General features: G+C 49.3%; 2 protein-coding genes across 2 annotated transcripts in view; one reads left to right on the top strand and one right to left on the bottom strand.

The window, feature by feature from the left end:
• Samd4b (sterile alpha motif domain containing 4B) overlaps positions 1-7896 on the bottom strand; it is a 40511-nt gene extending 32615 nt beyond the window's left edge. The window contains exon 1 of the mRNA XM_027941226.2: positions 7804-7896. The gene's annotated coding sequence lies outside the window, so the exon portion shown is untranslated. The remainder of the gene's footprint in view (positions 1-7803) is intronic.
• A 2956-nt stretch (positions 7897-10852) lies between these two features.
• Positions 10853-17473, top strand: Gmfg (glia maturation factor gamma). The gene is made up of 8 exons (XM_027941223.2): positions 10853-10889; positions 12510-12592; positions 12998-13094; positions 13215-13264; positions 14072-14121; positions 16220-16302; positions 17082-17155; positions 17287-17473. Exons 1-8 carry the CDS (start codon positions 10868-10870, stop codon positions 17356-17358), a joined length of 531 nt encoding a protein of 176 aa, XP_027797024.2. The 5' UTR covers positions 10853-10867; the 3' UTR covers positions 17359-17473.
• The last annotated feature ends 3995 nt before the right edge of the window (positions 17474-21468 follow it).

A 21468-nucleotide genomic window follows, 5' to 3' on the forward strand; every position in this document is an offset into this window, starting at 1 on the left:
GACCAAAACACTATAGCAGTCTATAAAACCTCTTCCATACCTAGAAAGTTGGGCCTATGGGTATACCCTTTAATGCCATCTCTGGGTAAATAAAGGCTTCTATTAGCCTTCCTGCCCATTCCTAGCTCTTCTATGGGCTTTTGAGGAATACCTATTTCATAAGCAAGGTAACAAGCTAGTTACCTTGAGGTTAAATCACCATCCTGAGAATAGAATGGCAGAAGTCAAAGGAGCCTAACACCTCTCTTGAAGGAACCAATTATTTCCAGAAACTCCTCACATATGTACATTACACACACAATTGTCTCAACCTTTTGTACGAATATGAATGGTCCTGGGGGAAGGAAGGAGAGGAAGAGAGAAAGGGCCTCTGGAAGATTAGCAAAACATGGGGAGCTCCAGGAAACCCTGGAATAGAGAAGAAGCTGGTGTTCCTCTTTCCGTTTTTAAATCTGTTGAACCTTCCCCTTTAAAAAAAAAGTCTACCCTTTCATTCATTTTGTACATTTGTATTTTCCCATTCAGGAATGTAATCAACTCCTGTAGATCAACCATCACCTCTGTGGACAACTCAGGATTTTTGAGTCATCTTCGACAGTTTCCTCTTCCTGAAGATGTAGTCATCAAATCTTGATAGTTCCTTTATCTTTTAGTTGTAGATGGACACAATACCTTTATTTTATTTATTTATTTTTATGTGGTGCTGAGGATCAAACCAGGGCCTCCCACATGTGAGGGAAGCACTCCACCACTAAGCTACAACCCCAGACCCAGTTCCTTTTTCTTTTTTGGGTGGGTGGGGAGGGAGGGTGGGTACCAGGGATTGAACTCAGGAGCATTCAGCCACTGAGCCACAATCCCAGCCCTATTTTGTATTTTATTTAGAGACAGGGTTCTCACTGAGTTGCTTAGCACCTCACCATTGCTGAGGCTGGCTTTGAACTCGATCCTCCTATCTCGGCCTCCTGAGCTGCTGGGATTACAGGTGTGTGCCATGGCCCAAACCCAGTTTCTTTTCTTTATTTTATTTTAAATTTTTTATTGTTGGTTGTTCAAAACATTACAAATTTCTTGACATATCATATTCCACACTTTGATTCAAGTGGGTTATGAACTCCCACCTTCACCCCATACACAGATTGCAGAATCACATCAGTTACACATCCATTGATTTAATATTTATTTTTTAGTTTCAGGTGGACACAATATCTTTTTTATTTTTATGTGGTGCTGATGATGGAACCCAGTGCCTCATGCATGCTAGGTGTGCACTCTACCACTGAGCCACATCCCCAGACCCTAGTTCCTTTTCTTAATATCAGCCAAGCATGTCCTTCTCTTTCCTGAAATCTAAGTGGCTCTGGAACTAGACTGCTGGGCTGGAAACATAACCCTACCACTTACTATCTGCATAACTTCAGGCAAGTGATTCGACCTTGCTACGCCTATTTTCTCATCTATAACATAGGTTTAATCACAGCACCTATCTTTTTGTTTTATAAAAAGATTTTATTTTTTAGGTTGTAGTTGGATATAATACCTTTATTTATTTTCATGTGATGCTGAGGATCGAACTCAGGGCCTCACATGTGCTAGGTGAGTGCTCTACTGTTGAGCCACAACCCCAGCCTTACAATACCTACACCTCGATAGAGCTGTGAGACATAAATGTTCTATCCTATATTCCTTTCTCTGATCTCATCAAATCCTATCTTCTCTACACCCCAAAACACACTGGGTTCTCTTCATCTTTACCACCACCACTTTCAAGTCACCATTCCTTCATCTGGGCAAATGGAATGCTTCTTAACTCACCTTCCTGCTTCTATCCTTGCCCTTGTTCTCCTCACAAAAACCAAGGTGACCTTTCTTTAAAAAGAGGGGGAGGGGGCTGGGGTTGTGGCTCAGCGCTAGAGTGCTCACCTAGCATGCACGAGGTACTGGGTTCAATCCTCAGCACACATAAATGTAAAATAAACATAATGTGTCCACCTAAGAAACTTAAATTAAAAAAAAAAAAAAAAAAGATCATGTCACTGTCTTGTTTTAAAAACAAAACAAACTCTTCTAATCCAATCCTACTCGACCCTTTTAACCAGATCTGGACTCAGGCATGTCCTCATCTCCCTCACCTTCCCTGCAGGAAGGAGTCTTTGATATTACCAAGAGGTGTTCTGTCAAAGGCTGCAACTCTGTCCCAAATTCCCTAGACTTCAGAGCCACGAGGGAAGGGAACACTATGCCAGTCTTCACTACTCTGTCTCCACTCCGCAGCACAGAACCTGGACATAGCAAGGTCTCAAGAACTACCTGTGATAAATTTCCCCACCCTGTGGCAGTCCTTTCTTTGCACATTAATAATGGTTCATTTAGAATATCCCATTACCAGGTCTTCCCCCAGCTGGTGCCTCTCATCTTTCTGGTTTATCAGATTCAATAGTCACCTCTCAAACAGGCCATTTCTGACCACTTTATACCAGCCATCCCCATCCCCACCCTTTCTTTCACCTACAGTTTTATTTTCTTCGTCGCATGTATCACACTCGGATTTCTTTTATGGCTTGTACGTCTCCCCTCCATCAGCAGGTAAGCTCATGAGTTTCAGGAGTTCCTCTAGACCATTTTATTCTCTGCTATATGTCTAGGACCTAAAATAGTGCTTCCATGAACTTGGAAGTTCATGGAGACACTTGAGACTTTTATACTCCATACATTGCTGTTCTATAATTTCCCACAACCAGAGTCTGTTCAACAAAAACAGAACTCCACTCCTATCAACCTCCTTTAACTCTCTTCCAAAGTTCTGAGCCCAGGAAATGCAAAGCAGAGGTGAGGAAATGAACACAGGACTCCTGGATTCCATATCGTGCAAGTCACTATAGAGTAGGTCTATCTGATCACCTCATCCCTGCCTCTTGCAGTGAGATCTTAAAGGAAGAGTCTGGTGGGTCAGACTCGCCATCAGATCTTTCTAGACTCAATCAATCAATCAATCAAGAGCGGATGATGACTGGGACTGGGGGACAGTGAAGAGGGGAACTACCATTAAGGCCCAAAAATGTCATGGGATGATTTGGCTTAGCAACCAAGAGATTGAGTTCCATTGTATAGAACCAAAACATGTCTCTAAAATTCTCTGTCATCATTTCATATTTATTCAAGGAAAAAACTCTTTCCAAACTGAAACTCTCAGGAAAAAGTTCTCATTTCACTGAGGCTGCTAAAGGGGTAGGTTGAAACCTGGGGTTGCTAAGGACCATCTCTGTAACCACAAAGCAGAGTCCTGAGGATAAAGCTAACTTAGGGGAGAAATGAGAAGATTGAGAATATTATTTGAACTCCTGGATGCAGCTTTTCTTTGTGGTGCTGTGGATTGAAATCCCCCTTTTAAACCGCTTTGAGCTAAGGTTCTATTGCTCACAATTTGAAATCCTCCTATCTTGACTATACAAGCCACTCTGTGCTAACACTTAGCACTTCAAGGCATTGTTCTAAGTATTTCACTTGTACTAACTTAGTCCTTATAACAATTCAATGCAGTAGAATTACTCCCTTTTTTAATTGTGGAAATTAAGGACAAGAGGTTAAATAATTTGTCATAGGACACAATACTGGTAAGGGATGATCTGGGATGCAAATCCTATATGGCCCCCCAAAGTCTGCATACCTAATCAACACTATAACACCCCACTGGCAGCCACCCCTATCTGAACTGAAAATCCAACTCTCTGATCCATGGCACTACAATCTTAGGACAGACAGGGCCCAAAAACCTTCTATCAGTCCCCATTTCACCATACATAAAATGAGGACAATCACAGTTTCCCTTCCTCATAGGCTTCCTATGAATATGAGATGAGACAGCACAGAGTTAAGTACTTAAAAAATTCAATAAACAGTAGTCATTATTAATATTACTCTGTAGACCACTCAAGAGCTATAGAGTAGTGCAGCTGGAAAATACTACCAAATGAAAGAGATGTCTTCTTTCATCTGTCAACAGGTGAACAGAAGTGACCCCATGAGTGAGAAATAAGGAGGCATTCTTGTGTCTGACCCACTGCTTATGTTGTTTTCTCTGTTCGGATGGCATCCCATCACTGCTCCAACTCTTGGGGAATACTCCCCAGCCCAAATACAACTTTTCTAGGAAGTTTTTCCAAATAAAGGGCTCCCTCTCACTGCTGAATCCCCACAACATATAATTTGTACCTCATGCTCTGCCTGGTCTCCCTGCCCAAGCCCTCTACCGAACTGTGAGGCTCCCTGAAGGCAGGTACCAGTGTTTACCTAGAATCTGTTTCCTCTTGGGAAAAAAAGCTGAGAGCGCTGGGGAGGCAATTGACTTAAGGGCTAGGGGAGAAGAGAAACCAATCAAAATGGGATGAGGCAAGTCACCAGTAACAGAACTTGGGATAGGTTAGCACAAAGCAAAGTCCTATACATAGAAGCACGTGGGACAGGAAGAGAGGCAAGGGGACTGGGTGTAGAGAAGAGGTGAAAGGAAAGGGGGCATGGGGAACAAGTGCTGAACCTGAATGGGGAGTGAGAGCTGAAAACCATGGGCTACCAGTTCTCCAATGATTTCCAATGACTCATGGAATGCAGATCCCACCTGGTAGATTGAGAGAGGAACAAGACACATCCCTGTACTTCCAGAGCTCCCAGGCCAGTGAGGCTGAGTGGTCAAATATACCAAAAACCACCAGAGAGAAGGTGAGTGGAGCTCTAAATACAATGGAGGGCACTTGTCAGTTAAGACACAGAATGAAAAGACCGAAATGTGCCTCAAGGGAGGGCGCTTATGTGAAGAGGGATGAATGAGGAGATGAGAGGGACACATATGTTCAAGGAGGTAGCAACTTAAAGCAGAAGCACCAAAGACTTGGGGGTGGGCTGGAGGGGTAGAGGGAAAGCCAGAGGGAGAAAGCGCTAAGGAGGATATGAAAGAGAATCATGCACAGGCAGAACCGAAGTAATTACTGAGAGTGGGGTGACCTTATGGAGTCAAGATCCTTTCAAGAAGGTTAAGGAGTCTTTTTGGAGGATAGGTACTTCACAAAGGGGATTCCCAGGAAAATGGGAGTGGGGAGCAGGGCTCAGAGGCAACTCTGAGGCATTTTTCAGGGACTTTTTGTGGGGAAAGGAAAGTCAGCCTAGAGGGCAGAGGTTCTGAAAGTTAAGCGTGCATCAGAATCACCAGAAGGGTTTGTTAAAAACTCAGGACTGCTGGGTCCTGCTCCCAAGTTTTCTGATTCAGCAGGTCTGGGTGGAACCTAAGAATCTGCATTTCTAGCAAATGCTACAGCTGCTGCTAGTCCCAGGAACAGACTTTGAAAACCACTACTGAATAGGAAGAGGTTTTTCAGTGAAGGATCCCTCAAAGTGAAAAGGAAGAAGACTTCTGAAAGGAAAATGGGGGAAAGTTCTCAATAAGTCTTAAAGGAGAGAGTTAAAAGTCTATCTCTGAAGGAAGGTGGTCTTTGGGGGTGGGGCCTAAAAAAACTATCCAAGAGAAAACTCTTTGAACACTGGGATTCCCAGTATATATGTGTGTGTTTGGGGAAAGGGAGAATCTTTAAAAGCAGACACTGAGGATTGGAGGGAGAAGTCTGGAGGATACTGGGGCCTCTGAAGACATAATGGGAGAAGGAGGCTTAGAACCCATAACGGTCTCTGAGCTGGTTTTGGAGGAATGATAATGGTAAAGATAAAGGGTGTATATAAGGTCTTAAAGGCAGTAAATATGACACACTCCTGAATAAGGTTTCTTAGGGGCTATACAGGGGAAATGTAAGGGAGCATTCTGAGGAACTCTCAGAAAGAAAGTGTTGGGGTTGCTGATACAGGACAATTTTGGAGAAAATTCTCTTAAAATTGTCGGGGGAAGGTGTAGTCTCCTGAAAGTTCTGATAGAGGGATCTTTTCCCCCAAAACTCCTCAGACATTTCTGATGAGAAACCTAAGTCTCCATAAGGGCATGTGGGGAAGTGGGAAGAAACCCTTCTGAGGGGAACCTGGGAGTGTCAAGAGTAGGATTTTTTATTTCAGCAGGATATTAAGTATGTGTGTAGGGTCTTCTATAGGGGGTTCCAGCACATTTAGGGGACCCCGAGGGAGTGATATCTCTAGGAAGGTCTCTTCTAAGATTTGAGTAATGATTCAAAGGGTCCTGAGTGTCAGGAGGGTCTCTGAGAAGGATTTCCCGGGCTATCTCAGAAAGGCTCCAGGCGGTTATTGGGATCCTTTGAAGGGGGGGGGGGTCTGAAAATTATATTTCAAAGGGGTCATGAAGAGGATCTTAAGAGTTTTATTGGAGTTCTAAGGATGTTCTTTAGAATAAAGTTAATCTAAAATAGGTCCACAAGGCAGGGGGAACTTCCAAAACCAGGTTATCTAAGAGGGGGTATTTATTCATTTTTTTTTGGTACCAGGAACTAAACCCAGGGGCACTTAACCACTAAGCCACATCCCCAGCTCTTTTTATTTTGTATTTAGAGACAGGGTCTCACTTAGGGCTGGATGAGTTGCTGACGCTGGCCTTGAACTCACAATCCTCCTGCCTCTGCCTCCCCAGTCGCTAGGATTACAGGCATATCAAAGGGAGCCTGGCTCTAGGAAGCGTTCTCAAGGATATGGGAGACAATGAGTGAACTTTTTAGAATATGTAGTATGTGTTACTGGGAAAGATTTGGGATGCATTAAAGGGGTTCTGGAAGAGGTTTTCGGAATTTGGGAGAAAAATTCTCTGGAGATTTCGGGCAATTTCTGGAATTTTAGAATAGAGGTAGAGAGTCTGGCAGAAGGACTGTTGGGGTACCTGAAGATAATCCCTAGAACATCTCAGGGTGGGGAGGTGTGAGGAACATTGAGGTCTCTGGGAGAAATTTGGGGGGATCTGCGGAATGGTCCAAAGGAGACTGTGAAGCGGGAGTCTGCACGGAGGATGGATGCAACAGGGTGACTGGGGGGTCCTCCAGATGAGTTTCAAGGGTCAGGCGTTTCAGTGTGAGTAAAATTGGGGGGAGGGGCGGGGAGGGGAAGGAAATCTTCAGGGGAGATATTCAGGGTTCATCGGGGCATTTGGGATTACGGAAGGATATGAGTGAAAATCTGTAAGGAGAGTTCTGGAATCGGGGTGGGTGGGAGGAAAATTCTTGGGATGTGTGAGGAGGAGACTGCTGGGATGTGCGAAGCAGGTCTGGGGAGGGGGTTTCTGGAATGCCCGGGGGTCTGGAGGCGATTTCGGGGGGAGGTCTTGGAAGGGGAGAGGTTTTGGGGGTGACGACGGCGGCTCCTGGGGGAGACGTGAGAAGAAACGAGGAGTGGCCTCCGCGGGATGTTTTCCGATCAGGAAGGAGGACACGGACCCGGGGCCAAAGGGCGGGGGTCTGCGGGGAAGGCTGCTGGGACACCCGAGGGTCCCCGGGAAAGGCGGTTGAAAGGCGAGGGCTCCTCTCTGGGGAGGCCTTTCGGGCCGTAGGCGGCAGCCCCAAGAGCTTCCGGGGCTCTCCCGGCTGATCGGCGCGGCTCGGAGGGAGGTCCCCGGGCGGCCCCGGGGCGATCCCGAGGGCGTGAGGAGATTTCGGAGGGAAGCTTCCGAAGGGGCCCGGCAGCGAGAGTGGCGGCCGGCTGCGGGCTTCTCTGGCGGGCCCGGTCCCCGGAGGCCCGCGCTCCGCGCCCGCCGCCGCCCGCGGCTCGGGGTCCCTGAGGGGGCGGGGCCGCCCGCGCGGCCTGGGTCGCCCTGAGGGGAGCCCCGCGCGCCCCGACCCGCCGCCGCCCCGCGCCCGCCCGGAGACTCACCGCCTCGGCCTCCGCCGCCGCCGCCGCCGCCCGGGCCTCCTCAGGCCACCGCCGCCGCCGTCGCGCCCTCTCTGGCCCGCGAGCTCCCCTCCCTCCTCCCGCACCGACCACCGCCGCCGCCACCGCCGCCGTCGCGCTGCGTCACCGCGCCGTGCGTCACCGCCCCAGGCCCCGCCCCGACGGGGCCACAGCGCGCCGGCATTAGCTTACGCCCGGGTGACGAACGGCGCGCCAGCCAACGGGCGGCGAGGGCAGCCCGAAGGGCGGGAGGTGTGCGCCGAGAAAGGCGGGGTCCTGGCCAGGAGGGGAGCGACAGGGCTGGAACGAGGCCCAAGAGGCCCGCCCCCTCCTCAGAGGGATTGGTCGGACGTGGGGGTGACGGGCAGTCCGCCAGGTCTGGGGCTCCGGGCGGAGGGCGGGGAAGGGGAGGGGCGCGCGCCAGGTTTCCAGGGCAACGGGCCAGGCGGAGCCCGGGATTGGACCTCCAGGCCCACAGGGGGCAGCCTCGCGCGGGTCTACCTCACGGCCCGGAGCCAAGTCACAATTCCTCATTCTGGCGTCCAGGGCCTTTTCCCCGCCCCTCTGACACGCCCCACCGAGGGCCTTTACCCCGCCGCCTGGGAGTGTCTGGCAGAGTGCGTCGGGCTCCAGGGTCCCGGCGGCCCGGCCTGCCTCTCTGAACCCCTCGCAGACCGGACTAGCGAGGCGAGATCGACCCTTTAGGCTGGAAATAGAGAAGGCGTAGTAAGCGCTCGGCGTAAAGGAGGCCGTCAATAAACGGGAATGATTGCTACGACTTTTGTTGTAATCTAGCTAATCCACTAACTGTGCAGCATCGGGGTGAATTAATCAGAATGGGGCCCGTGCTCAGAAGGTTCCTAGGTGACACAGACGTGGCTTGTTACAGGAATTCAGAGACTTGCAGTCGGGGTGGAGGCTGGACTTCAGGGCTGGGTGTGGTGAGAAGTGAGTTGCAGCCAGGTGTTTGACCACTGGAGGGAGTTTGGACTTGTCCTGGGGCACGGGGGAGCCAGGGAAGGGATTCAAGAAGGATAGGGTCATGGCGAGTTGGGGATTTGGGGAGGTGTCTCTGGCTTATATATGGAGGGTAGATTGGAAGGAATGGCACTAGGATCTGGGGGTCCAGGGAGGCAGCTGGGGACAGGGGCAAAAGAAGGGTTGCACCAGGGCGGGACTGTGGGCAGGGGAAGAGGTACAGGTGGGAGGGACGCCCAAGAGGTAGACTGAACAAGCTCTGAAACTGGCTGCGGGGGAGGGGAGTCCAGGACAAAGCTAGAGTTCTGTCTGGGAGATTGACCCCTGGGGAGAAGCTCAGTGCGGGATGCCCAGCAGAAAGGGTACCCAACCGAGGAACCTGAACCTTGAAGAACTGCAGCTGGAAACCAAGGTTAAAGGATCATGAAAGATAGTAGTTGAAGCTCTGGGAGTAAGTGACCTAGCCCAGGGAGAAGAAAGAACCAATGGAGACTGGACTTCATAGAACCCTGAGAAATGGGAACTCTTGAGAAAAGGAATGACACTCTCAAGGATGATTGAGAATGGACAGTAAGAGAGAGAGGAGGAAAACCAGGTGTTCGCGGCCTCACAGATGCTGGGAGGAGGCCATTTCAAGCCAGGGTGGAGGACATCACAAACCCTGCCTACTCCATATAAACACTCCTGCTGTATGGAATGGTTGTGCTCAAATCAATGCTGGTTTGTTTATTCATTCACTGAGATTTCTTGAGTGTGTCAGGCTCTACTCAAGGAGGTAGAAATAGGACAATGAACCAGACCAAAAAAAAAAAAAAAATCCCTGCTGCTGTGAGGCTTCCACTCTGGTGGAGGGGCACAAACAATAAATAGCAAAATACAATGTAACTTGGTGGTAAGTACCCTGAGAAAAACAAAACAAGCTAAAGGGATGGAGTGGGGCAGTCAGAATTATTTCAGATAGGGAACAGCCTCTATCAGGTGAATCTTGAGCAGATAACTGAACGAATGAAGGAGCGATCCAAGAGGGAAAGAATTCCATAAAAAGGGAACAATATATACAAAGGCCCTGTGGCAGGGTCATTTACAGAATCAAAGAGGCTAACATGACTAGAGTGGGGTGAGCCCAAAGGAGAATAGTGGAGGACAAGGTCCAAAAGGAAGTGGTAGGGAGAAATGCAAATAAATATAGTTTTCAAGGTCACTGCAAGGACTTTGGCTTTTACTTTTACCCAAAGGAGATGGGAGCCATGGGTGGGTTTTGACAGAGATGTCTTTTTTTTTTTTTAAAACCATGCTGGGAATCAAAGCCAGAACCTTACACATGCTAGGCAAGTACTCTGCCACTGCACTATATACCCCAGGGATGTCATCTGATTGGTTTTATGAAGCTCCCTGCAGTTACGTGAAGAATAGTTGGGGAGGTAGGACAGAGTCAGGGAATCAGCATGGAGGCAGCTACCAAATCCAGGCAGGAGATAAAAGTGGGCAGACCTAGGAGATGGGCTCAGGGGGGAGAAGTGGCCAGCGTCTGGTTATATGCTGGAGTCCAGAGCTGACCAGTTCCTATGTACGTTGCAAAAGAAAAGATAAAGGTCAAGCATGAGCAGGACATCCAGGTGGAGATGTGAAGTCTTGTGTTCAGGGAGAGCCCCAGACTAGAGAAAGAATAAGGGTGCCCTTTTTGAAAACTGGGTGAGGTCAGGGCAAATAGAGGCGCCGCAAGGACTGAGCCCTGGGGCACTCCAATGTCAGGAGAATCAGCAAGAGACTGAGAAGGAGCAGTCAGAGGAGTAGGAGGAAAACCTGGCCAGTAGGTCGTCCCCAAAGCCAAGATGATTCAGGGAACAGGTAGTGAGTGACCACGCTGGACACAGCTAATGAGGACTGAGAGCTGACTGTTAGGGCCACACCATGGATGGCCTGAGTGACCTGACAAGGGGTATCAGTGGAGAGGGAGGGGGAGGAAGCCTGGTTGGAGAGGACTCAAGAGAAAACAGGGAGGGGAAATAAAAGGCAGCAAGTGCAGATGACTCTTTTAAGAAATATTGCTGAAAAGGGAAGGAAATGAATGAGCAGCGGTTGGGCAGGAGGTAAGTTTTTTGTTTTTAAGATGGAAGGAATATGCCTGTATTCCAGGCTACTTGGGAGGCTGAGGAGGGAGGGTTGCCAATTCAAGGCCAGCCTCCACAACTCAGTGAGACTGTGTCTCAAAATAAAAAATAAAAGGGGCTGGGGACATTGCTCAGTGGTAGGGTGCCCTTGGGTTCAATTTCCAGTATGAATAAATAAATGAAGAAAGAAAAAAGAAAGGAAGAAATGAATGAATGAATAACACTACATGTAGGCACAGGGGAAAGATTCAGTAGAGATTATGAGAATATTGATGAGAGGTGAGATAGGAAGAGTCACGGAGATTCCCTTGATCAGGAGGGGTGGGGCCGGGGACAGGTGGGACACCTGCCCATCATGATGCGGGTGAATCAACAGAATGAGCAAAGTCGGGGTAGGACCCTGGGAAAATTTTCTTTTGTGTGCTTGAATTTTCTCACTAAAAATAATTACTTTCCTTTTATTTCTTCTTTATGTGACAGTTAAGATTATTATATTGATTTTTAAAATTTTATTTTGTGTAAGTAGGTCACATGACCTAGGAATTTTCATTTCAAAATGGAAACCAGGGCAATATAAAACTAATTTTTTAAAAATAGGGGTATGGAGTTGAACACGGTGGTACACACCTGTAATCCCAGCTACTCAGGAGGCTGAGGCAGGAGAATGGCAAGTTTGAGGCCAGCCTCAGCAATTTAGTGAGACCCTGCCTCAAAATTTAAAAAATGAGCTGGCATGTAGCTCAGTGGTAGAGCACTTGCCTAGCTTTGGCAAGACCCTGGGAAGCTTGATCCCTAATACCACACACACAAGAGGGATACAGGTCGGACAGGGCTTGACTCCATTGTTGTAGGGCCTCAGGACCATTATGAGGTCTTTGGGTCCATGAGATTGAATAAGTGTGTAGGAAAAAAAATTCCCATCTTTCAGACAATATGGAGGTGACTGTCCATCAACTGACGTATGGACAGCTAGGGAGTATGACTAGCAAAAGTCTCTGTACCCCTCTTTTCTTAACTCTGGGATTCGGATATTTCAGATAGGGATAAATAACCCAGGAAGGCTTCTTGGAAGAAGAGAGGGGCAAAAAGCCAAAATTAACATCTAGTTTTTTTTTTTTTTTCTTTTGGCACTAGGGATTGAACCCAGGATGCTTAACCACTGAGCCATATCCCCAGACCTTTTTATTTTTTATTTTGAGACAGGGTCTTGCTAAGTTGCCTGGGGCTTTGCTAAGTTGCTGAGGCTGGCCTCAAACTTGCAATCCTCCTGCCTCAGCCTCCCAAGCCACTGGGATCCCAGGTGTGCGCAATGGCGCCCGGCTAACGGCCCGTCTTTATTGAGCACCTCCACCTTGCTGGGACCCATCAGGGAGGGAGCTCTTTTGTCCTCATGACAATCCCAACTCAGAGGGGCAAATTTACATACTCAAGTCAGTCGCAGGGGTGGGCAGTACTAGAACCCTGAGCCGAGTGATGGCAAAGTCTGCCAGGTCTGACAGATGGGGGGAAGGAAGAGGGGGAGGAGCCCCCGTGACAGTTGTCCCAGAAAGGGCATAAACAGGATGTGGTGTTGGGTGAAACCTTCCCCCTGCCCTGCAGCCCGCCCCCCGCAGCCCTGGTCCCCACCCCTAAAAGACAGCGGAACTGAGAAAAGAAGAGGCCCGTGGACAGGAGAGACCATGGTCAGTGGCCAGGGGCCAGCGGGAAGGGCTGGGGGCTGGACTAGGGTTGGGGCAGGGGCTGGGAGGGCCCTGAGTAGAGGTGGGATGGAGGGGTCACCGGGAGGGACCGAGACCCAACCGTGGCAAAGTTGGCAGGGAAGAGAGACGGAGGTTCAAGGCTCACTCCAAGGCAGCCACCTCTGGGTGTCCTTGAGAACCCACCGGGACCCCCGGGGAGGGCTGGGATTAGCCTCTGCCCTTGTCCCCCCAGCTGCGTCCTGGGGAGGCAGGCCCCTGCCTCATGTTCACAGGCGCCTCAGATGGGCCAGTGGGACCCCCTTTTCATGGTGAATGGCAAAATTCAGGTTTGGGGAAGGAAGGAGGGCGAGGCCAGGCCGGCTCAGCCCTTCCTGGTCCCTCCTGCAGTCTGACTCGCTGGTGGTGTGCGAGGTGGACCCAGAGCTAAAGGAAAAGCTGAGGAAATTCCGCTTCCGAAAAGAGACAGACAACGCGGCCATCATAAGTGAGTGACATCTGTCCCCACGGAAGGCCAGGAGGGGGAGGGGACAAGCAAGGAGGGCCAGGCTAGCGGGGTCCTTTGGATGGGAGGGGTGTCTCACCCCCATGTGTCATCCCTCTCCAGTGAAGGTGGACAAAGACCGGCAGATGGTGGTGCTGGAGGAAGAATTTCAGGTGAGGGGCCGTGTGGATGGGACCCCCAGAGGCACAGGGTGGGCCTAGGGAGCACAAGGGACTGGACAGATAGATACACAGAGCCCCATACTGGGGACCAGAAAGTTCTGGTGCAGTGGTGACCCTAGGCAAGGGACTTCGCCTGATGTTTCTCTGTGTCCTCACCTGTGACGTGGGGGAGAATAGACCTACTTCATGGGGTCGTTGGCAAATCCAATGGTTTAATCCTGTCATGGATCTAACAGGTCCTGGAACATAGTACATGCTCAATAAAGTGGTAAAGATAATGATAGTACATCCTGGGAGCCTAACTGAGTTTCCCGGGTAGTTAAGAAAAAGCAGGAGACCTTGATAAATGGATGGACCTCACCCTCTTATGGCCCCACTCTTTTTATCAGTCCTATGGGGACAATCATAAAGCTTTTGTCATGAGGTCATGATAAGGATTTATGAAGGGGTCATAGAGCCTGGGGCTGGCACTGTTGGCCCGGGGAGGGTGCCTAGCGGTGAGCTGGGCTCTCTCAAGCCCTCTGAAAGGAAGTATTTATCATGGGAACACAGATTCACATCTGAACTCTGCTGCTCAATATCTGCAATCTTGGACAAAGGACTTGACCTTTCTAGGTCTTAGTTTCCTCAACAGTCAAGTGGCCATAATAATAGGATCTACCCCATAGGGTTCTGAGAGAGCTCAATGAATTCATCCATTAGATTAACCTTAGAATAGTGCCTTGGTTTATAGTAAGTGCTCATTTAGTGATGGTCATTTTGTTTTGTTTTGTTTTCTTCTCTTTCTTTTTGCCTCAGAATATTTCCCCAGATGAGCTCAAATTGGAGTTGCCAGAGAGACAGCCCAGGTATTCTGAGGGGAGGACCAGGCTGGGGGAGAGGGTAATGATGGAGGTTTAGGCTGAGGACTGCTTGGGCTCCAGTCCTATGCATGGACTCAGGATCTCTGTGTTTCAGGCCAAGAGTTCATATTCTAGAACTTTTTATTTTTCAGAACTAGGAATGGAACTCAGGGGTGCTCCACCACTGAGCTACACCCCATCCCTTTTTATTTTGTGACAAGTTCTCCCTCAATTGCTGAGGCTGGCCTTGAACTTGCAATCCTCCCGCCTCAGCCTCCCAAGTGGCTGGGATTACAGGCACGCATCAGTGCGGCTGACTCACTTTGTTTTTTTTTTAAATAACGATTTCCTTTTTTTTCAGTACTTGGGAATGCTTTAGGTAGAAGGATTTTTTTTTTTTTTTCTTTTTGTGGGTTGGAATCTAGGACCTCACACGTGGTAATGGTAAGGTAGAATCCTGGGTGAAGCCACATGGGCCTGGTGCTTTTTTGAGGAAGAGCCCTTTAACCATTTCTGCAAAATTGATCTGTTTAGATTTTTCACCTCAACTGAGCTCATTTGGATCCCTGGCTCTAGGTCTCAACTGGGATCAGCTTTGTGGGCGATTGACAGTTGCATAGGTATACTCAGAAGGGGTCATCACACCTGAGGAGGTCAATTTGACATTCTTCATAGTTTTATCTTTGAACTTGAGTTTTATATGAAGTCTGGTGGGACAATGGAACATGAGCTGGGGGCCTGGAGCCTTAGCTCACATGGGGGCCCGCCTCCTGCCACCTCATCTGGATGGGTTCTCTGCTTCTGCCCTGCGGGCATGAGGACCTCAGGGCCTGGCCCACAGCCCTGCAACACAACTTTACGGGGGGCTCCTGTGGGCATCTGCACTTCCTTCACAAGAACTCACAACTTTAGCTGGTGCAGTGGTGCACACCTCCCAGGGGCTCCGGAGGATGAGACAGGAGGATCACAAGTTCAAACCCAGCCTCACAACTTAGTGAAGCCCTAAGCAACTCAGCGAGACCCTGTCTCTAAATAAAATACAAAATAGGGCTGGGGATGTGACTCAGTGGGTAAACGCCCCTGAATAAAACACACACACACAAAAACCTACACAACTTTAAATCACAAATTTAAAAAGACTCTTAATCAATATAGAGAAAGACCGCAGAAGAAAGGAAGATATTTTGCTGCTTTCATTTTATTTTATTTTGGTATTGGGGATTGAACCCAGAGGTGCTCTACCACTGAGCCACATCCCCAGCCCTATTTTGTATTTTACTTAGAGACAGGGTCTCACTGAGTTGTTTAGCGCCTTGCTTTTGCTGAGGCTGCCTTTGAACTCACGATCCTCCTGCCTCAGTCTCCTAAAAAGGGCTTTGCATCTTTGTTTTGTACACTGGGCTTGGAAAATTATGTAGCTAGCCCTGGATAGGGTTCCAGTATACAGGACAGTATTGCAGAGTGTTTGAGCATTCATTGGCGCTAAATTTCCTGGGTACCAATCTTTGCTGTATCCATAGAACCTTGGGCCAGTGACTCTGGACCTCAGTTTTCCAATTTGAGTTTTGTAAATAACTATAGCACCTATTTCATAAGTTTATTGTGAGTTCAGTAAACCCTTACTATTATCATTAGGCAGACTGAGAGATAGATAGATAGATAGATGATAGACTGCAGTGCTGGGGATTAAACCCAGGGCCTTGTGTGTACTAGGCAACTGCTCTACCTCTGAGTTGTACTTCATCCCTCTTGCTATTATTATTTGTGGTCCTGAGGATTGAACCCAGGGCCTCATTCATGCTAAGCAAATGTTCTACCACTGAGCTAAACCCTCAGCCCTTTTTATTGATATAGGATCTTGCCAAGTTCCTGAGGCTGGGCTCGAACTTATGATCCTCCTGTCTTAGCCTCCTGAGTAGCTGAGATTACAGTCGTGCATTACTATACCCAGCTGCTGTTATTATTTTCAATCACTTGTAGTGTTTGAGTCAGTGTCAAGCCTCGGTTCTGAGTTTCAATCAAGAGTCAGGCTTGTGGATTGGGGGGTGGCTGTTGGGCCTGGGCTTCATCCTATCCTGAGTGTGAATTCCCTTTCATGATATAGGTTTGTGGTCTACAGCTACAAGTATGTGCATGAGGACGGCCGAGTGTCCTATCCTTTGTGTTTCATCTTCTCCAGCCCTGTGGGTGAGGCACGGCTCTACCCTTCCTAAGGAACAGGTCTTAGATTCTGTGTATGGGGTGTGTACACCAGGGTATATGAATGCAGGCATGTACATGTGCATACATGTATGTGAAAGTGTATTGGTGCCTGTGTTTATGTGTGTGTGATTATGTGTTTGTGTGCAAATGTGTACAGGCACCTGGGTTAAGAGTGTGAAGATCAGGCTGTGTGAACCCTTGTAATCCAGCAGCTTGGGAGGCTGAGGCAGGAGGATCCTGAGTTCAAAGCCAGCCTCAGCAACTTAGTGAGGTGCTAAGCAATTCAGCAAGACCTTGTCTCTAAAATGCAAAAAAAGGGCTGAATATGGGGCATGGGGCTGGGATGTAGCTCAGTGGTAGAGCACTTGCCTAATATGTGCAAGACCTTAGGTTCCATCTCTGACACTGAAGAAAAAAAAATGATACAAGAAGGAGAACACGTGCGGAGCGCTTGTGTGAGCGGCATGTGGCACGCGCAGTGGTGAGGGCGGTGAGGGGGCTCTGATTCACCAACAGCATCCTCCGACCTCAGGCATAAGCCCATCTCTTTTACCTAGAAATTTCTATCTGGTCCCCAAGTCATCTCCAGAGGCCCTCAGGACAAATCGAAGCCCCGAAACAAACCTAAAAACTCTGAATTACAGCTTCAGAGACCTCCTAGAACAGCTTCTAAGACGCTCTGAAGACTGCGAGCCTGCAGGCCATGCCGAGGTTTGTCAGCCCTCCTGGGCCCCCAGATGTGCCCTGTCCTCTCTCCTACACAGGCTGCAAGCCGGAGCAGCAGATGATGTACGCGGGCAGTAAAAACAGGCTGGTGCAGACAGCGGAGCTCACAAAGGTCCTGGGGCACGGGCTCCCAAGTACAGGCGGAAGGGTCCCGGGGCTGGGTCCGAGGGAGGCGGGCGGGAGGAGGCTCCAGGCCTGAGTCCTCCCGGACCGGATCCTAACGCTGAGCTTGCCCTCGTCCAGGTGTTTGAGATCCGAACCACCGACGACCTCACCGAGGCCTGGCTCCAGGAGAAGTTGTCTTTCTTTCGTTGACCTTGGAGCCAGGAACCTGAATTCATGATGTGAGTCCCCAGCAGGACCGGAGCCTCAGACGCCGTAGGATCTGAACATCTACGACTGGAAACACATTAAAATGCCGGAACTCAGAGACCTCGGTTCTGTCCTGTCGAGTTTCTGCCGCTCACAGTCCTGCAGTACCAGCCTGTGCCGGCAGGGGGCGGGCCGACCTCGTGATCCAAGAGCTGGGAAAGGACCCTGTGGGAGAAAAGGAGGTGCCCGCAGGATTTCCTGGGGAGGCTGGAGATGCGGGAGGTCTAGGTGTCCTGGAAAATGAGGGGGAACAGCTGAACCCATGCACGGGTCACTCCTAAGGGGAACAAGGACACCTAATAGTAAAGAAGGTAGGGTATCCATTTCTGTCCCAGGTTTCTCCACTCCCAAGCTCTGGGCTTCACAGACATGAGCCTCCGCTTACTGCTGTTTTCCTCCGCCGAGTCCTCAGGCAGAAAAAAGATAAAGTCCAAAAAGTTTCCAAAGGACCAAACATAATTGCTCCAGGAGCCTGGGAGCTGCTGGGGTGGTTGGCTGGGGAGGATGGACAGGCCTGAGGGTCCAGGGCCGTGGGAAGTCCCCCAGGATCCCAGTGGACCCCAGAGGGGCTGAAGAGTCCGTGAAGGGAGACCCCATCCACCCCATTTCATTTCTTTCCTCCTTTCTTCTGGCACCTCTGGGCATTGACCTCTCTCAGGTCTTCTGTCTCCGCCTCCCAAGGACATTCATGGACCACCTATGGTGTACTGGGCTCTGAGAATTCTGAGACAGGCAGGTCTTCACAGAGATGAATCATGCTCTTTCTGCCTCTCTCTGCTTCTCTCTCATTGTCCCTCTCTATCCCCAGGTTCAAGGACCTGGGAACTCCCTCCCCCAACTTCTTTCCAGGTTACCTGTAGAGGTGGCTGTTGCCATGGTAACAGTGACAAAGTGACCTTGAACCTGGTGTTCCTGGAGGAGGGTCTAAAAGCCTAGCTCTGACCCTGTCCTCTCCTTCCCAGTCCTTACACAAGGTCTTCTCGCCACTCCACTCTGCCCCATCCCTTGCCCCCCTGTGCCCTTGTCCCCAGTAGGACAAGTTCTTTGCAGGAGGGGTTCAGGATAGAATCACTCTACCCTGGGCCATAGAAAAATTCCCCTGCTTCAATTTTCTGGGGTGTTGAGTGGAGCTCTTCTCCTTTCTCTTGGTGCTCCCCACCTCCATCCCTCTACCTATCCCACTGATCACAGCCCCAGTGCCTGATGGATGGAGATAGAAAAGGAAGAGGGCTGGGATAAGAGAAGTATTCAATTAAGATAACAAGGAACTGGCCTGGGAAGGTCAGAGAGGCAAAGGGACTTGTCCAAGGTCATACACTTACATAATCAAATAAATGATAATAGATAATTCTCCTGTTGGGGCTCCCTATGTACAACATACTTCTGTAAGCACTATGTATTAACTAATTTAATTCTTACAATAGCCCACGAAGAAGGTACCATTACTGTCCCCAATTTTAAAGATGAAGAAACTGAGGCACAGAAGCTAAAATTGGTCTCTTGAAGCCTCATGGCTAGATGGTCTGTACAGTTAAAATACCAGCCCCAGGTCACCTTGTGATCAATGGCCATACTCTCTCTTAGCAAGAGATTTAGAGAACCATCTCCTCCTCTTCCTTCCCCTCCTTTCCTGCAGTTCCCACCCATCCATGGCATCCAGGCTCTTGATTGTAAATAATCCAATCAGAAGGGAGCATGTACAAGGACTTGCCCAATCAGGAGCCAAGAGTTTGGAAAGCAAAAACCAATCAAAGAGGGAGACTCTGGGAGGCAGTCCAATGCAGAGTGGGTATGACTAGAATGGTGGAAGGACCAATCAGAGAGGCCAGAACAGAATCTGTTATCCAATGAAGAGTCAGCACATGGGGTGTGGCTTTGGGTTTAGTCTGACTCCTCAGAGGGGCGGTACCAACCAGGGACCACCTTTTCTAGTTCTGCCAGCCGAGCTTTTAGACTCCCACAGATCCAAGCTCCCTAATTTTTAAATCGGGCCTCTAGACTTTCCCTGAGGGATGGTTCCCTCCTAATCTTGAATGTGAGCATGGCTTATATTTCAAAGTCTGGTCTTTAGGGAGGAGTTGGGAGGAGAAAACCCAGTCTAGGCATGAAGCGCCATGCCTGGACCCAAAGTTAGTATGGAGGCCAAAGCGGAAGGATGGGCTCAGGCTGAGGGTGTAGGCGGTGGGTGGGGTCCAGGCTGGGGAAGTCTGATGTTCTATACTTTGGGGTGGTCTCTAAGAAGTGTGGGCCTCCTCTGAGAGGACTGGGAAGTCACTCCTAAGGGTCAGATTGGGGGTAGTTTTTGCTGTGGGGCAGAGCCTAAGACAGGGGGTGGAGCTTAGGCTTGGGGCGGGGCCTATATTGTTGAGGACGAGGATTGGTCCTAGGAAGTCTGGGCGGGGATGGGGTGGCGCCTGCCAGTACTCTTAGGGTTCAGGAGGCTGAGGCAAGAGGATCTCCAGTTCAAAGCCAGCCTCAGCAAAAGCCAGGCAGTAAGCAACTCAGTGAGACCTTGTCTCTAAATAAAAAGATAAAAAAGGGCTGGGGTTGTGTGTCAGTGGTTAAGCCTCCCTGGATTTAATCCCTGGTACAAAAAAAAAAAAAAAAAAAAGATGTCTGGGATAAGATTAGGGTCCCAAGGAAACAACTACCCCGCCCACATCCACCTGTTGCTGTACACTTGAGGCCAGTGAGCAAGCACTTCCTGACAAGGGACATCCCCCGGTGCTGGGGCACACCCCTTCCCTGTTAGTGATTGCAGGCTTGGGAAGGGTTACTGAGGTATCTGAAGGGAGTTTGCAGCCGGCCTCGCTCCCCAGCCCCCGCCCCTCTTTCTTCATATATATTTTTAGTTGTAGGTGGACACAATACCTTTATTTTATTTTTATGTGATGCTGAAGATCGAACCCAGTGCGAGGCAAGTGCTCTACTACTGAGCCACAACCCCAAGCCCCCAACATTCTCTTAAGGAGCACTCAAGAACGCGTTTACTGAATACCTACAGGGGCCAGTCTCCGGTGTCCAAGCTGTGAAGAGGCTTATCTTTCAGATGAGATGGGGGTGGTCAGGGTGGTATGGCAGTAGACAGAGGCTTTCAATGACTAGAAAATAAACAATGACACTGGGCATAGTGGCTCATGCCTGTGATCCCAGCGACTCAGGAGGCTGAGGCAGGAGGATTGCAAATTAAAGGAAGACCAGCTTCCGCAATTAGTGAGGCCCTGTCTCAAATTTTTAAAAAAAAAGACTGGGGATGTAGTTTAGTAATAAAGTGTCCCTGGGGTCAATCCCCAGTACAAAACAAACAACAACAAACCAATGAACCACAAAATAAGCAATAAATAGAAAAACAAATAAATGATAAGATTCTTTCAGGAAGTGTTAAGTATTACGAATGGTAAGAGCTGTTGGGGCGCTTTGCTGCCACTTTAGTCCCTAGAAGCATACTCCTGCTTTTTTCCATCTCCAACATTTATTATGAAAAATTTCAAACATGCAGCAAAGTTGAAATAATTTTCCAGTGAACACCCGTATATCTCCCACCTAGATTCTACCGTGAACATTTCACAGTGCTTGCTTTATTACATAGCTGTCCATCAACTCATCTTAATTTTTATGCATTTCAAAGTAATTTGCAGACACTGGAACACTTGGTGGGACCTGAGGGGTGTGTGTATGTGTGTGCGCGCGTGCGTGTAAATTGGGCTTGAAAGGGAAGGTCTCCTGAAGGGATTACGTTTATGACCTGAATGAAAAGAAGAACCAGCCCAGGAAAGGGGGAAGAGAGCCAAGCCCGGGGCTGCTGTGAGCTGGGGGGTAGTGAAGGCTCACTGAAGCTGGGAGGTAAGAGTGGCTGGGAATGAGGTCAGGAGGTGGGCAGGGGCCCGAGCTCACAGATCTGTGAAGGAGGCGCCTCTGCCGGGCCTCAGGCTCTTTGGTTCTCCATCTTTGTGTGTCTGTTTCTCTTATTATCTTTTTCCCCTCACCCCTTCCCACTCCAGTCCGGTCCAGGCCTGCCCTCCTTCCTCTTCTTCCCTTCACTTTCATCCTGTT

Source organism: Marmota flaviventris, chromosome 18 (genome assembly GCF_047511675.1).
Source record: "Marmota flaviventris isolate mMarFla1 chromosome 18, mMarFla1.hap1, whole genome shotgun sequence".
Lineage (NCBI taxonomy): Eukaryota > Metazoa > Chordata > Mammalia > Rodentia > Sciuridae > Marmota > Marmota flaviventris.